Source organism: Mobula hypostoma, unplaced genomic scaffold, assembly GCF_963921235.1.
Source record: "Mobula hypostoma unplaced genomic scaffold, sMobHyp1.1 scaffold_53, whole genome shotgun sequence".
Taxonomy (NCBI): Eukaryota; Metazoa; Chordata; class Chondrichthyes; order Myliobatiformes; family Myliobatidae; genus Mobula; species Mobula hypostoma.
This window is the reverse complement of record NW_026948211.1, coordinates 734,742-749,944: the sequence shown is the minus strand read 5'-3', so window position 1 is coordinate 749,944 and position 15,203 is coordinate 734,742. Positions and strand designations below refer to the sequence as shown.

Genomic DNA, 15,203 nt, shown 5'->3' with positions numbered 1-15,203 from the left:
GAATGGCATGCTGGCATTTATAGCGAGAGGATTCGAGTACAGGAGCAGGGAGGTACTACTGCAGTTGTACAAGGCCTTGGTGAGACCACACCTGGAGTATTGTGTGCAGTTTTGGTCCCCTAATCTGAGGAAAGACATCTTTGCCATAGAGGGAGTACAAAGAAGGTTCACCAGATTGATTCCTGGGATGGCAGGACTTTCATATGAAGAAAGACTGGATGAACTGGGCTTGTACTCGTTGGAATTTAGAAGATTGAGGGGGGATCTGATTGAAACGTATAAGATCCTAAAGGGATTGGACAGACTAGATGCCGGAAGATTGTTCCCGATGTTGGGGAGGTCCAGAACGAGGGGTCACAGTTTGAGGATAGAGGGGAAGCCTTTTAGGACCGAGATTAGGAAAAACTTCTTCACACAGAGAGTGGTGAATCTGTGGAATTCTCTGCCACAGGAAACTGTTGAGGCCAGTTCATTGGCAATGTTTAAGAGGGAGTTAGATATGGCCCTTGTGGCTACAGGGGTCAGGGGGTATGGAGGGAAGGCTGGGGCGGGGTTCTGAGTTGGATGATCAGCCATGATCATAATAAATGGCAGTGCAGGCTCGAAGGGCCGAATGGCCTACTCCTGCACCTATTACTATGTTTTCTATGTTTAATCACTAAGTCTTCACCGCCCTCTGTGGTGGGGATTTACAGACATTCACCACCCTCAGAGTGGAGACAGTCACTCTCGAAATTGCATTCAGCAATGGCGACAGACAAATATCTAGCATGAAGCTTATTGAAACTTTCTCCCCGGTGTGAAGCCAGCAGTGTGTCACAAGTGTAACATGCTGTAAGGTTTCACTGTTCATGTAATGGCCTCTCTGCAATGTATCACTGCTGAGGTAATGGTTTCTCTGCAGCAGCAATGTTTAGGTTACGAATAGAGATAACAGGGTTTTGGAGTGCGGGGTATCCAATGACAGAAATGTTCTTCCTTGTGAGTCTGGAAGAGAGATTTTCGTGGTCTTTTGCTGGGGAGAGATGAGAAGACGCGGATGGAGAGAGTGGACCCTTTTTCTTGTTTTCTTCACTAACCCAATAGTCAAAGTAAGAATTATGAAGCTCAATTGTTTAATCACATATTGTGTACTGTTTGTTATTTCGGGGTACTGATTTTGTAACAGGGCACACATTGCGCAGCATCCACCCAAACGAGATTTCTTAAGTCTGGCCGAGCTGGGGAGCTATCACCCCCTATATTAAGCTGCTAGCCGAGGGAGAGTTACATAAGGTTAGATTATTGAGTGAATCGCTTCCCACATTCACAGCAGGTGAACACCCCCTCCCCGGTGTGAACCTGGTGGTGTGTCATAAGGACAGATAACTGAATGAATCTGTTTACGTACACGTAACGGTCTAAATGAACCAGCAGCAATAGAGCACACCTGGAGTCTGGTTTTGATATTAAAAAACACTATATATTAGTATCTAGTTAATATAGTAACTTAATCCAGGTAAATCAAAAGTTAGTAGTGTTATGCATATATATGTATGTAAATATAATTCCCAAACACACTCAAGCTCGAGTGGCAAGAGTTAAAGTCTCACGATAGTGATGTAAGGAAGTTCAGTTCAATCCACGGAATTGGTGTGTGTGAGGAAGGTATTTGTAATCCAAGGTGAAAACCACACTGGGAGAAGAACGAGTAAACAGGTCCCGTTGATCTTCCATCCTCAGGCTCCGAATCCACTCTCGAGTTAGCCAAACACAGGTTATCACTAAGGGGACCATCTTCGAGGGTAAACTACCACCCAGGCAAGGGTAGACACACCGGTAGCCTCCACAGGGTCAGCCCTTCCACACACCATGACAGCCACTGATCAATTCCCCTGATCGATCCTCAACCCTCGCTTGTGGGCACTCGAAAGTTCCACCCAGTGACTCCTCTGTTACTGGCCTCCTTTCACTGACTGGTCGCCTTAACCGGTGTCCCACTGTGTGTCTCTGGGAGTGTCATCTGACCTTGTTTAAATAAACACGCTACGAAGCAACTGTGAACATCGAACTGTCCATCACATAACTCCCCCTCTCTCTCACCATGGCAACCAAGCAACTGTGAACATCGAACTGTCCATCACATAACTCCGCCTCTCTCTCACCATGGCAACCAAGAAGCAACTGTGAACATCGAACTGTCCATCACATAACTCCGCCTCTCTCTCACCATGGGAACCGAGAAGCAACTGTGAACATCGAACTGTCCATCACATAACTCCGCCTCTCTCTCACCATGGCAACCAAGAAGCAACTGTGAACATCGAACCGTCCATCACATAACTCCGCCTCTCTCTCACCATGGCAACCAAGAAGCAGGCAGCAGTACTGCAGACAGTTTTTCTCTCTCATTTAAAGGCACAGTCCATGTCCACCGTAAATACTTCACCACGTTCACAGCAGGTGAACGGCCTCTCCCCAGTGTGAACTCAGTGATGCACAATTGGTTGATTTGGCTGAGAGAATTTCTTCCCACAGTCTGAGCAGCTGATCGGCCCCTTCCCAGTGTGGACTCGCTGATGTTCCTTCAGTTGAGATGACTGAATGAATCCCTTCCCACAGACAGAGCAGGTGAACGGCCATTTCCCTGTGTGTCAGCAGGTGAAATGACCAATTGAAACCCTTCCCACAGACTGAACAAGTGAATGGTCACTCCCTGGTGTGAACTGACTGGTGTCTCAGTAGATGAGATGAGCAAGTGAATCCCTTCCCACAGTCTGAGCAGGTGAATGGCCTCTCCCCGGTGTGAACTCGCTGATGTACCTTCAGTTGAGATGAATCTACGAATCCCTTCCCACACACTGAGCAGATGAATGGCCTCTCCCCAGTGTGAACTGACTGGTGTCTCAGTACAGCAGATGACTTTGTGAATCCCTTCCCACACACTGAGCAGGTGAACGGCCTCACCCCAGTGTGAATTCGCTGATGTACCCTCAGTTGATATGACTGAGTGAATCCCTTCCCACAGTCTGAGCAGGTGAACGGCCTCTCCCCAGTGTGAACTCGCTGATGTGTCAGTAGGTGAGCGAACAGTTTGAATCCCTTCCCACAGTCTGAGCAGGTGAACGGCCTATCCCCAGTGTGAACTCGCTGATGTACCTTCAGATTAAATGAGCAAGTGAATCCCTTCCCACAGACTGAGCAGGTGAATGGTCTCTCCCTGGTGTGAACTCTCTGATGTACCTTCAGTTGAGATGACTGAATGAATCCCTTCCCACAGTCTGAGCAGGTGAATGGTCTCTCCCCAGTGTGAACTCGCTGATGTGTCAGTAGGTGAGTGAACAGTTTGAATCCCTTCCCACAGTCTGAGCAGGTGAACGGCCTATCCCCAGTGTGAACTCGCTGATGTACCTTCAGATTAAATGAGCAAGTGAATCCCTTCCCACAGACTGAGCAGGTGAATGGTCTCTCCCTGGTGTGAACTCGCTGGTGTGCCTTCAGATGAGATGACTGAATGAATCCCTTCCCGCAGTCTGAGCAGGTGAATGGCCTCTCCCCAGTGTGAACTGACTGGTGTCTCAGTAACTGAGATGACACAGTAAATCCCTTCCCACAGTCTGAGCAGGTGAACGGCCTCTCTCCAGTGTGAACTCGCTGATGTACCTTCAGTTTACATGATTTAGTGAATCCCTTCCCACAGTCTGAGCAGGTGAACGGCCGCTCCCCGGTGTGAACTCGCTGGTGAGCCATTAGGTCAGATAACCGAGTGAAACACTCCCCACAAATTCAGCAGATGACCAGCCTCTGCTCAGTGTGAACAGACTGGTGTGTCCACAGGTGGGAAGACCGACTGAATCCCTTCTCACACACAGAAAAGGTGAATGGCCTTGTCCCAGTGTGAACTTGCTGATGCACCTTCAGCTGAGATGACCGACTGAATCCATTCCCATTGTCTCAGCAGGTGAATGGGTTCCCCCCTTTGTTGATGTACAGCTGGGATTTTCTTTGATCTACTGTCAATATAAAGTGCCACAGTTTTAAAGCCATGAAAACATCTTCTGCCCAGATGAATGGTTGGTCTGCACAGCTGTTAAAAGGAATTAAATGAATATTAATATTATTTCATGTTCTTGTCACAGAGTCATAGAAAAGTACAACACAGAAACAGGCCCTTTGGCCCATCTAGTTTGTGTTGAACTATTTAAACTACCTACCCCCGTACCCGTACCATCCAGGTACCTATACAAACCTCTTACATGTTGAAATTGAGCTCGCATGCACCAGTTGGACTGTCTGCTCATTCCACACCTGGATGACCATCTGTGTGAAAAAGTTTCCCCTCATGTTCCCCTTCATGTTTCAATGTCACCCTTAATCTGTGGCCTCTGGTTGTAGTCCCACCAAATCTCAGTGGAAAAAGCCAGCTTGCATTTACCCTAACTATAACCCTCATAATTTTGGCACACCTGCATCAAATCTCCCCTCAATCTTTTACATTCCAAGGAATAAAGCCCCATCCTGTTCAATCTCTCCTTATAACCCAAGTCCTCCAGACCTGGCAACATCCTTGCGAATTTTCCCTGAACTCTTTCAACCTCTTTCACATCTTCCTGCAGGTTGGTGATGTGACAAAGGTGTGCATAGACTGAGATGTTGACTGTCCTGTGCTATCAGCAGTGGGATCGTCAGTTGATCTGCCACCTGTCTTCAGGAGGAGAGATAAGTAAGACAATGGAGCAACATTTGGAAATGTTAATGAAGAGACGAGAGAGTTTAATGGAAGGAGACACCGGTCTGAGTATTGTCAAGACCGGCTGCTTTGAACCCTGAACTTTTTGAATTCTTATGGACAGGCGATACCCCAATAGGGGGGATAAAAAGGGACAGGTTTGCTAAGGCAACGGACACCACTCACGACACCACGAGGTAACGAGACCCTGGAAGCGGTGCGCCCCCACAAGTCGGTGGGAGTTTTGGAGGGCTGGTCACGGGACCAGCCATAGACGCACAGGGTGGAAAGTTACGGTCGGCAGGAACCAGGTGTGTGTGTCCGCCCTTGCCTGGGTGCTAGGTTCACCGCAGAAGAACGATCGTGTCTGAAACGGAGGGGTCACAGTCGGTGACCTCAGAAGACATTACAAAGGGCTCGCCCGAAAGCTAACTGCGAGGAATATCGAAGGTCTGTTTGGAATCCGATTTGAATATTCATTCGTTCTCTCTCTCTCTTCAATGGCACAAAAGTGATTACCGTGAAATGAACTAAATTGAACTCTGTCACTTGTGATTGATCATTTTACCCCTAGACTGCGGTAGAGCTTGATTGATCCTATTATCCTAGTCCTGTGTACATGTGTGTTTATTCATTGCTAACCTGTTGCATTTATATCCTTACTATTAGGGTACTGTGTTGCTTATTCCTTTAATAAAACTTTCTTAGTTCCAGTAATCCAGACTCCAACTGAGTGATCCATTTCTGCTGGTTTGGCAACCCAGTTACGGGGTACGTAACAGTGACCAAAACTGGACCCAACACTCCAAATTAGGTCTCACCAATGTCTTGTACAACACCAACATAACATCCATCTCTTGTACTCAGTAATTTGGTTTATGAACGCCAATGTCCCAAAATCTTTTTTTCCATCCCTATCAAACTGTGACACCACTTTCAGTGAAATATAGACCTGTATTCTCAGATTCATTTCTTCTACAACACTTCTCGGTGCCCTACCAGTCACTGTGTAAGACCTACCCTGGTAGGTCCTACTAAAGTGCAACACTTCACACTTGTCTGCATTAAATTCCATTTTCCATTTCTCAACCCATTTTTCCAGTGGGTCCAGATGTCACTGCAAGATATGATAGTCTTCCTCGCTGTCCACTACACCACTAATCTTGGTGTCATCCACAAATTTGCTGATCCAGTTAACCACCATATCATCCAGATAACTGATATAGATGACAAACAACTAGTCACAGGCTTCCAGTCGGAGGGGAAGATCCATCTGCTTCCATACTCTGGTGATGAAGTTTTAAGGGGATTGGGTGAAATAAGAAATGATTCTTGGACTCTTGTAAATAATGGGTTAAAATTTAAGTGTGAAATTATGTGTGCTCTGTTCTGGATAGTGTGCAAATTTCTGTTTTGTCCTTCACTGAGGAATCTGCTTGCAGCTTGTTTAGATTAACGACTCACAGATGTCTCTTGGGAACATTACGTAGAGTTGAGTTCTCATGAGACACGAATTGAACTAAGTTCCCTCCCATGTCTAACAAAAGAGAATAACTGATAAGGATTGGACAGAACGTTCATTTGTTATTAAAACCCTGATTTAGTGGACTCTCTTATCTCAGAAATTAAGTTTTGCTCCAACGGACAAGGTGGGAATACCAGTTGAACTAAAGTCCTCTTTGTTTTGCTAGTTCTATAAATTGTAACATTTCTGCATGTTAGACAAAGGTTCGTCACGAGCCGCCAGAGGGAGAGGAGTTCTGTCTCTCTGATGCTCGGCTCTGAGCTTCTCACCGGCTCAGTTCAAACAAATAAACTGATGAAAAGGATAAAGTAAAGAACTGTTTGTGGTGTGGTTATTGGTCCGGCCAATTTAAGTTTATACCATAAAGAGTATCCCATCCAGATACTTCACACCTTTGTACGGCTACTCTCTTCTGTTGACTTCAGGAAACAGCAGAGAACTGTGGACACAGCTGAGCACATCATGGAAACAAGCCTCCCCTCCACGGACTCACTCACTCACTCGAGAGACTTTGAACTTTTTACTGAGCCACGGACTGTTCTTCATCAAGTTATGGTATTGTTGCACTGTTGTAACTATATGTTATAATTACGTGGTTTTGTTAGTTTTTTCAGTCTTGGTCTGTCCTGTGTTTTGTGATATCACACCGGAGGAAATACTGTTTCATTTCTTAATGCATGCATTACTAAATGACAATAAAAGACGACTGTGTGTCTTCATAATCTAATAATCCAATTAAACATTCCCAGAACCCCAGACCAGACATTCTTCATTCTCAACCACCCCTCGGGTCGAAGATAAATGAAAACGAAAAAACAGAAAACATACCCCCAGACCTAGGGATATTTTCCATTCTGCTGTTATAAGCAAACTGAATATTCCTCAGCATTATAAGGTAGACTCTTGACTTCATAATGTAACTAGATGTGACCTTGCACCATGTCTACCTGCAGTGGATTTTCTCTGTAACCACATTGCTTTGTTACACACTGTTAATGTTTTATCATAATCTACTGTTGTAATGTGTGGATCTGAGATGATGGTTTGCAAGACAAGATTTTCATTGAACCTCGGTACATGACAATAATAAACGATTCCCCACTTTAATTGTGTGGAAATATTAGACAGACTGAGCTTCTCATCTGGAACTTCTGGAGGGAGATTTCACTGAAGTTTACAAATGTTTGAGAAGCCCAGAAAAACAGAAACGGCTTCCTTCTTGGAATAATAGGGCTATATACCTCGAAACATTGGCGACACTTCGGCAATTTGTAACAGTGGAATGGAGTCAATGAATAAAAAATGCCCACCCACAATGAGAGGACGTGACAGATCTGGATCTCACTCCCTTGTCTGAATGGAAGAAAGATTAAACTAAACAACCATGAGAAACAAACCCGCAGACGTAAGGAAGTGGACGTGACGTCAGACCCCGGTGTAGCAAACCCATGCGTGACATCAGGCATTGGAGGGGGGAGGGAAGGGGAGAGGATAAGATTTTTGGTTCCATGGCTGTCTTCCAGGGAAGGTGGGACCTGCACAGAAGGGACCACAACAAGACAGAAGGTTCTTTGGAAACTGAAGATCTGAAGGCAGAAAAGCTACCTGGGTCAGATGGTTTACACCCAGAGTTCTGAAAGAGGTGGCCGGAGAGATCGTGGAGGCATTAGCAATGATCCTTCAAGAATCACTAAATTCAGGAATGGTTCTGGAAGACTGGAATATTGCAAATGTCACTCCACTCATCAAGAAGGGAGAGAGGCAGAAGAAAGGAAACTACTGGCCAGTGAATCTGACAGTGGTTAGGAAGATGTTGGAGTCGATTGATAAGGATGTGAGTTCAGGGGACTTGGAGGCACAAGATACAATAGGCCTGAGTCAGCATCGTTTCCTCAAGGGAAAACTGCTGTACTCACTGTACACCCACAATTGTGTAGCCAAGTTTCCATCAAACTCAATATATAGGTTTGCTGATGACACAACAATTGTAGGACGTATGTCGGGAAATGATGAGTTTAAGTACAGAGAGGAAATTAAGAACCTGGTGGCATGGTGTGAAGACAATAACCTATCCCTCAACGTCAGCAAGACAAAGGGATTGGTTGTTGACTTCAGAAGGAGTAGCGGACCGCACGACCCAATTTACATCGGTGGTGCGCAAGTGCAACAGGTCAAAAGTTTTAAGTTCCTCAGGGTCAATATTACAAATGACCTGACTTGGTCCAACCAAGCAGAGTTCACTGCCAAGAAGGCCCACCAGCGCCTTGACTTGCAGAGAAAACTAAAGAGATTTGGCCTGTCCCCTAAAAACCTCACTAATTTTTATATATGCACCGTAGAAAGCATTCTTCTCGGGTGCATCACAACCTGGTATGGAAGTTGTCCTGTCCAAGACCGAAAGAAGCTGCAGAAGATTGTGAACACGGTGCAGCACATCACACAAACCAATCTTCCATTCGTGGACTCACTTTACATCACACGCTGTCGGAGCAGTGCTGCCAGGATAATCAAGGACACGACCCACCCAGCCAACACACTTTTTGTCCCTCTTCCCTCCGGGAGAAGGTTCAGGAGCTTGAAGACTCGTACGGCCAGATTTGGGAACAGCTTCTTTCCAACTGTGATAAGGCTGCTGAACGGATCCTGACCCGGATCTGGGCCGTGCCCTCCAAATATCCGGACCTGCCTCTCAGTTTTTTTTACACGACCTTACTTCCCATTTTTCTATTTTCTATTTATGATTTATAATTTAAATTTTTAATATTTACTAATTTTAACTATTTTTAATATTTTTAATATTTAATAATTGTAATCCAGGGAGAGTGAAGCGCAGAATCAAATATTGCTGTGATGATTGTACATTCTAGTACCAAATGAAAGGGTTGACTATTCTCTAAATGGAGAGAATGTACAAAAAATCTGAGCTGCAAATGGAATTGGAAGTCCTTGTGCAGGATTCACTGAAGGTTAATTTGTGGGTCGAGTCTGTGGTGAGGAAGGCAAATGTGATTTTTGCATTCAGTTCAAGGAGACTAAAATATAACAGTGAGGATGTAATGTTGAGACTTTATAAAGCTCTTGGATTGTTCTCAGCAGTTTTGGGCCCCTTATCTCAGAAAGGATGCACTGACACTGGAGAGAGTTCAAAGCAGGTTTACGAAAATGAGTGCAGAATTGAATGGCCTGTCATAGAAAGAGCATTTGATGGCTCTGGACCTGTATTCAGAGGAATGAAGGATGATTTCATTGAATCCTATTGAATGGTGAATGGCCTTGATGGAGTGGATGTGGAGAGGATATTTCCTGTATTGGGAGAGTCCACGACCAGAGGACGCAGCTTCAGATTAAAGGGGGTAGAGGGGCGTTCTTTTAGAAAGGAGATAAGGGGGAATTCTTCAGTCAGAGAGTGGTGAATCTGTGGAATCCTTTGCCACGGGCAGCTGTGAAGGCCAGGTATTTATGGATATCAAAGGCAGAGGTTGCTAGATTCCTGATGGGTGACGGTTTACGGGGAGAAGGAAGGAGACTGGGACAGAGGAAAAATGGAACAGGCATGATTAAATGGCAGAGCAGGTGCGATGGGCCAAATGGCCTAATTTTGCTCCTACAGTATATTTTATGGTTTTATGTAGGGGCAACAGAATGACGTCACATGTGGGTGAGAGTTTGTATTCAAAAACTGTTTAATGGACATTTTTTATGATATCAGGGGGTGAACAAAGGAAACGACGGTTTTCATCAATGAATCCAACATTGTGTGACTTAAAGTCCCCTGCAAGATACCCTACTCTGCCATGTTGTCCGTAGAGTGGGCGGTGTGGTGCTTGTCTCGAGTTGGGTCACAAAACCCCACCGTTTCTGAGGAGGACTTTCCGGGGTGATCTGGTCTGGGGTGGGTCAGTCAGTGCAGTGTCTTGTTGTTTAGTATTTTCAGAAACAACAGTTTTACTGATATAAACCGGAATTGCCAGCAGGGTAAAGACAGGTTCGTATCAGTTAACAGAAGACCTCTCATCCCTGCAGTCCTTGTCTCCCGGCAATCTAAACACCCCGAAAGTGTAGGTACCCCTTCCTCTAAAGTGAGTGAATCATTCACGATAGCTGATCGCTGAGAGGAATGATATTTGTTGGGCGTTAAAGTTGGTCCAGGTTTGGCTGGATGGAGTTAATGCAGAGTTCGGGGGTGTCACAGTGAAAGAACCGAACAGCCAGATCCTCGACGTTGTCCCTCCGACCTCCGGCCACTGGTGGCGCCGTGGGGACCTCCTGCAAATCACAGCACAGGGCCGACCCCAGCTGTTGCCGGCGGTTCTCCTGGTTGGGCGGCGATGAGGAAGGGTCTGATCTCGGGTTTGTGTAAATCGAAGAGCGGTTGCAGTGGGAAAGGGCTGGGACCGAGCCGGACAGCTGGACAGTCTGGGCTGGGAATGTAGGATCAGTTAGTTGTGGTCCCCAAGCTGTGAGAGTGGATGTCGGTGACGTGGATCTGTTTACGTGTACGGGTGTGGGGTAAATGGTGGGAAAGTTGTGGGGCTATTGGCGGGGTGGAGGGAGGTTGGAGATGTGTGGGTTATCAGACACAGTGTGACCCAGGAGGAGTGGTCCTAGGCAGATTAAGTTGGAAGCAAGAGAGGATCTCGTCCGTTGCATCAGACAGCTTTCAGGAAGCAACAAATCTCTCTTTATATTAATCACTGTCTAATCTTGCTGCTAACATTGTGTTTGTCACAGAGCCCAGAGTCTAGGAACAGCTAGATGGTAGGAAGCAGATGGTGATGATGGGAGGCTGGTTATTGGAGTCCAGGTCCGTGTCTCATAGAGCTCCCCAGGGTTACACCCATTGTTAATTGTCATCTATGTCAATAATCTGGTTGAGAATGTACAGGGTATGGGGAGTGAGTTTGCAGCAAGTAATTTCAAACAATTACTTCTTTTTGCAAGATAGTAATATAAACACCCCTCTTTCCCTCTCCACACTCAGAACCGACCAAAAGCTACTTCAGAAGATGCAAGTTCTTTAAATGAGCAAACACTGAGGGAATGTGAGTGAGTTTAAAGAGCTGGGATACTGACAGTACATTACCAGACCTGGAGTGATTGCAACTGGGTCTGACAGAGGCGTAACTGGTATTTCTGGGCACATTCAGTCTCACCACAACTATTCCCTACCTTATTTTGTACAGATATGTAATGTCTAAAGGACCAGTGTTTGAGTAAATGAGACTCACCGAACTTGCTCCGGACTGAATCAATGGAAACCCTGAGTCAGAAGGGTTCTCTCCAGTTGATGCTCTCAGTCCTCGGGCTGGTTCATTTGCTGCTGTTCCCTCATCTTCAGTCGTGGTTTGCTTCCAGTTGTGGGCTTTTGTTCCAATAAATCTCTCACCACAGGTCTAACTTCAAAATGAAAGATAATGAAACATGTTAACAATACAAAGGAGAACAAAATATTTCTGCTCACTGAAATCTAAACATTGAAGACAAATATAATGATCTCAGTGAACAAATCTGTAATTATCCCTGACACGTCACAAAACCTGATAAGGGATAGGAAGGAGTCATCATTCAGTCATGGTAAGATATAAGACACAGGAACAGAATTAGGTGATTCGATCCATCGAGTCTGCTCCATCATTCAACCACGGCTGAGATTTATTCCAACACCATATTCCCGCCTTCCTCCTGTAACCCTGAAGCTACTTAGCAATCATGAATATTTTAATCTGCCCTGAATATACCCAAATGACAGCCTCAGCCACCCTCTGTGGCGACAAATTCCACAGATCAGCCATCTTTTGGCTGAAGAAATTTTTCTCATCTCAGTTTTAAAGGGAAGCATCTTTATTCTGAGACTGTGCTGTCAGATCACAGACTCTCCATCTAATGGAAATATCCTCTCAATGTCCATTGTATCCAGGCTTTTCAGCATTCAGTAGGTTTACTTAACCACCTCCCCTTTCACCACCCCGTCTGAACTCCATTCAGCACAGCCCCATAACTATCAAATGCTCCTCATACATAAAACCGATCATTCCTGAGATTATTCATGTGAACCTTGTATGCAACAACTGCACTGAACACATTCCCAAGTACAACAGACAATCAGGAAATTTAAACCTTTCCAGAGTGAATGTAATAAAAAGAAACTGGAATCACCAGAATCGCTCAACAGGTAAGGAACTGCTGTGGGGAGAGCAACAAATTTAATGATTCAGGTTCACAATCTTGCCAGGATGGATTCAGAATTTAGTGCAGATCTCCAGCAAATTGAGTTTCTGTTTGATTTCCACTGTCCGACAGACAGGTGACAGTGAGGAAGAATTTCCAATCACAGTTCGAACACTGAACCCCCCAGGTCTATTTCTACTGGTGCAAACACAGAACAGCCCATTTAATCACAGCCTGTCCTTGTGAGGGATGGAATACAAACTCATTCCCTCCTCAGATCAACAGCATGGCTTCCAAAGGAACTCCAGAAACATACATTTGATCCAAGATGGGAAATACATGCTCAACACCTCAGAAACCCTGGCAGATTGATCCCTGGGTCCATTTTACTTGGATCTAAAACTGTGATATCCCAGGACCCAACCTCACAGGGTCACACAGCTGAACCTGTCACTGACCAACCCTCAGAGCCTCACATATCGTCCCCACATCTCAGACTGGGTGGTGCTATCCGGGATTTCCCCACAACCAATGTCCAGCTGCTCGAAACTTCTGCTTCATTGCAGAAGGATGAACATCCAGTCCCATCTGTAGAAGCACTAACCAAAGTCAAATCCAGAACACCGACAGTACCATATGCCTGGAATGCCGATCACAGGATTATAGCCCAAGCACCAACTCTCCCAGTACTCTTTGCTGACAGGAAAATGCTGCAGTGTGTCAGCCAGTCACAGTTCAAAAACCAGCACCTCCACACCAATGCACAACACAACTGGTACCTGATGACCCTCTGGCATTCCAGCTAACAAAAACTGATTCTGGAAATAACTCAGCGAGGCCAAACGTGTAAAAAAACACTTCACAATGCAGACAAAGTTTAGAAGAAAGATTGCTGATATATAACATTGAGGAGGTGGGACACAGGGTGGACTGAGGTTGACCCAGATGGTTGATGCATATCACTGAAGTGGGGAGGGATGGGGAGACAGGACAAAGGTTGAACAAGATGGGCAGGGAATGAGCAGAGGGAACCATGTGGGGAAGAAATCTAGGATCATTACTGATGATCCTCTAGCAATACACATATAGTGAATGAATAGTACATACTACTGCACCAAAGATCCTAAAATGACAAAATTAGAACAAACAATAAGAACTTTGGCATATGAAATTTGGCCCTCACCAATTTTTAATCACCACACCATAGAAAGTTTCCCAACCGGACACTTCACGCTTTTGCATGGTAATTACTCTGCCCGTGACTGCGAGGAACTGCAGAGACCCTTGGATACAGATCAGACAAACCCCCTCCCAGCCTGGGAACCACAACGAACGGATCTCACAGCCCGGGCTCGGGCGCAAAGCTAAAACCGGGGCTGCGGGACCGGAGAGCCCGGAGCCTTCAGCCGTCCGGGAGAACACGGTCCCAGGCCTTTCCCACTGCAGCAGGCTTCCAATTCACACAATACCGGGATCAGATCCGTACTCACCGCTGCCGGCGACAGCTGCGGTCGGCACGCAGAGCGCTACAAATCACCGCCGGTAGCCGGAGGTCCACACAGCTCCACCAGTGGCCGGAGGGCCACACAGCGCTGCCAGCGGCCGGAGGACGAAACAGCGCCTCCAGTGGCCGGAGGCCCGTGGGACAATGGAGAGGTTAATTACAACCACGAGAAAGTCTACAGATGCCGGAAATCCAGAGCCACACAAAAAAAATGCTGGCGGAACTCAGCAGGCCGGGCAGCATCTATCGACAATGCCGTCTTGGACAATGTCTCCCATCCACTACATAAAGTACTGGTTGGGCACAGGAGTATATTCAGCCAGGGACTCATTCCACCGAGATGCAAAACTGAGCCTCATAGGAAGTCATTCCTGCCTGTGGCGATCAAACCTTACAACTCTTCCCTTGGAGAGTCAGACGCCCTGAGTCAATAGGCTAGTCCTGGACTTATTTCCTAGCATAATTTACATATTATTATTTAACTATTTATGGTTTTATATTGCTATATTTATACTCTATTATTGGTTGGTGCAACTGTAACGAAAACCAATTTCCCTCGAGATCAAAAAAGTATGACTATGACTATGAAAAGAGTCAACAGTCGACGTTTCCCCTTGAACCTTCCTTCAGAACTGAGATGGAATGGGGGAAATATTTGAATAAAAACGGAGCGGGTGAGGAAGGGGTGTCTATGGTCCACATGGACAGGGTGTTGAGTTTACCAGGAGACAGAGACTGCAGGGACGAGAGGTTTTCTGTTGACTAATACACTGTGTGTGGACCCCACTGGCAATTCTGGTGTTGTGACCCGAATCGAGACAAACACCACGCTGCCCACTCCACCAACAACACGGCACAGCCGGACACATAACAGGGGACTTTACATCTCACAACACTGGATTCAGTGATGAAACCCGGGATTAATGTTGTTGTCCCACTGAAATCATCAGAAACGTCCATTCAGGTGTTTTTAAATACGAGCGCTTCCCCACAGGTGACGTCACACAGGTGCACCCCCCCCCACGCGCCTGACGTCACACACGGGTTACCCTGACTGGGATCTTCCCTCACGTGCACGGTGTCTACGTCACCCACAAGCTGCTGTGCTCGAGCTTTGTCGGTTTAACAGCTGGGCTACTAATCACGTGATCATCCCTCCCCGTCACTGAAATCCAACGCTCAGCTGCGCTATTGCCATTGGTGGGATATAATGCCAATCACTGGTTACACCCAATAGCAGAAGCGGACCAGCGGAGAGGGCGGTACCCCCGTTGGTTCCGTCTTCCGCGCCGGCGCCG

General features: G+C 46.2%; 1 protein-coding gene across 2 annotated transcripts; it reads right to left on the bottom strand.

Moving 5' to 3' along the window:
- Positions 1-405: 405 nt before the first annotated feature.
- Positions 406-13,961, bottom strand: LOC134341864 (zinc finger protein 227-like). 2 transcript variants are annotated; one of them, XM_063039802.1, is made up of 3 exons: positions 13,892-13,961; positions 11,462-11,630; positions 406-4,066 (listed from the first exon to the last, which is right to left on the bottom strand). In XM_063039802.1, exon 3 carries the CDS (start codon positions 3,727-3,729, stop codon positions 2,689-2,691), a length of 1,041 nt encoding a protein of 346 aa, XP_062895872.1. In that variant the 5' UTR covers positions 3,730-4,066; positions 11,462-11,630; positions 13,892-13,961; the 3' UTR covers positions 406-2,688. The 2 variants fall into 2 exon arrangements, with proteins under 2 accessions (XP_062895872.1, XP_062895873.1); XM_063039803.1 differs by lacking the exon at positions 13,892-13,961 and adding an exon at positions 13,585-13,616 and having other exon boundaries at positions 11,462-11,626.
- Positions 13,962-15,203: the final 1,242 nt, after the last annotated feature.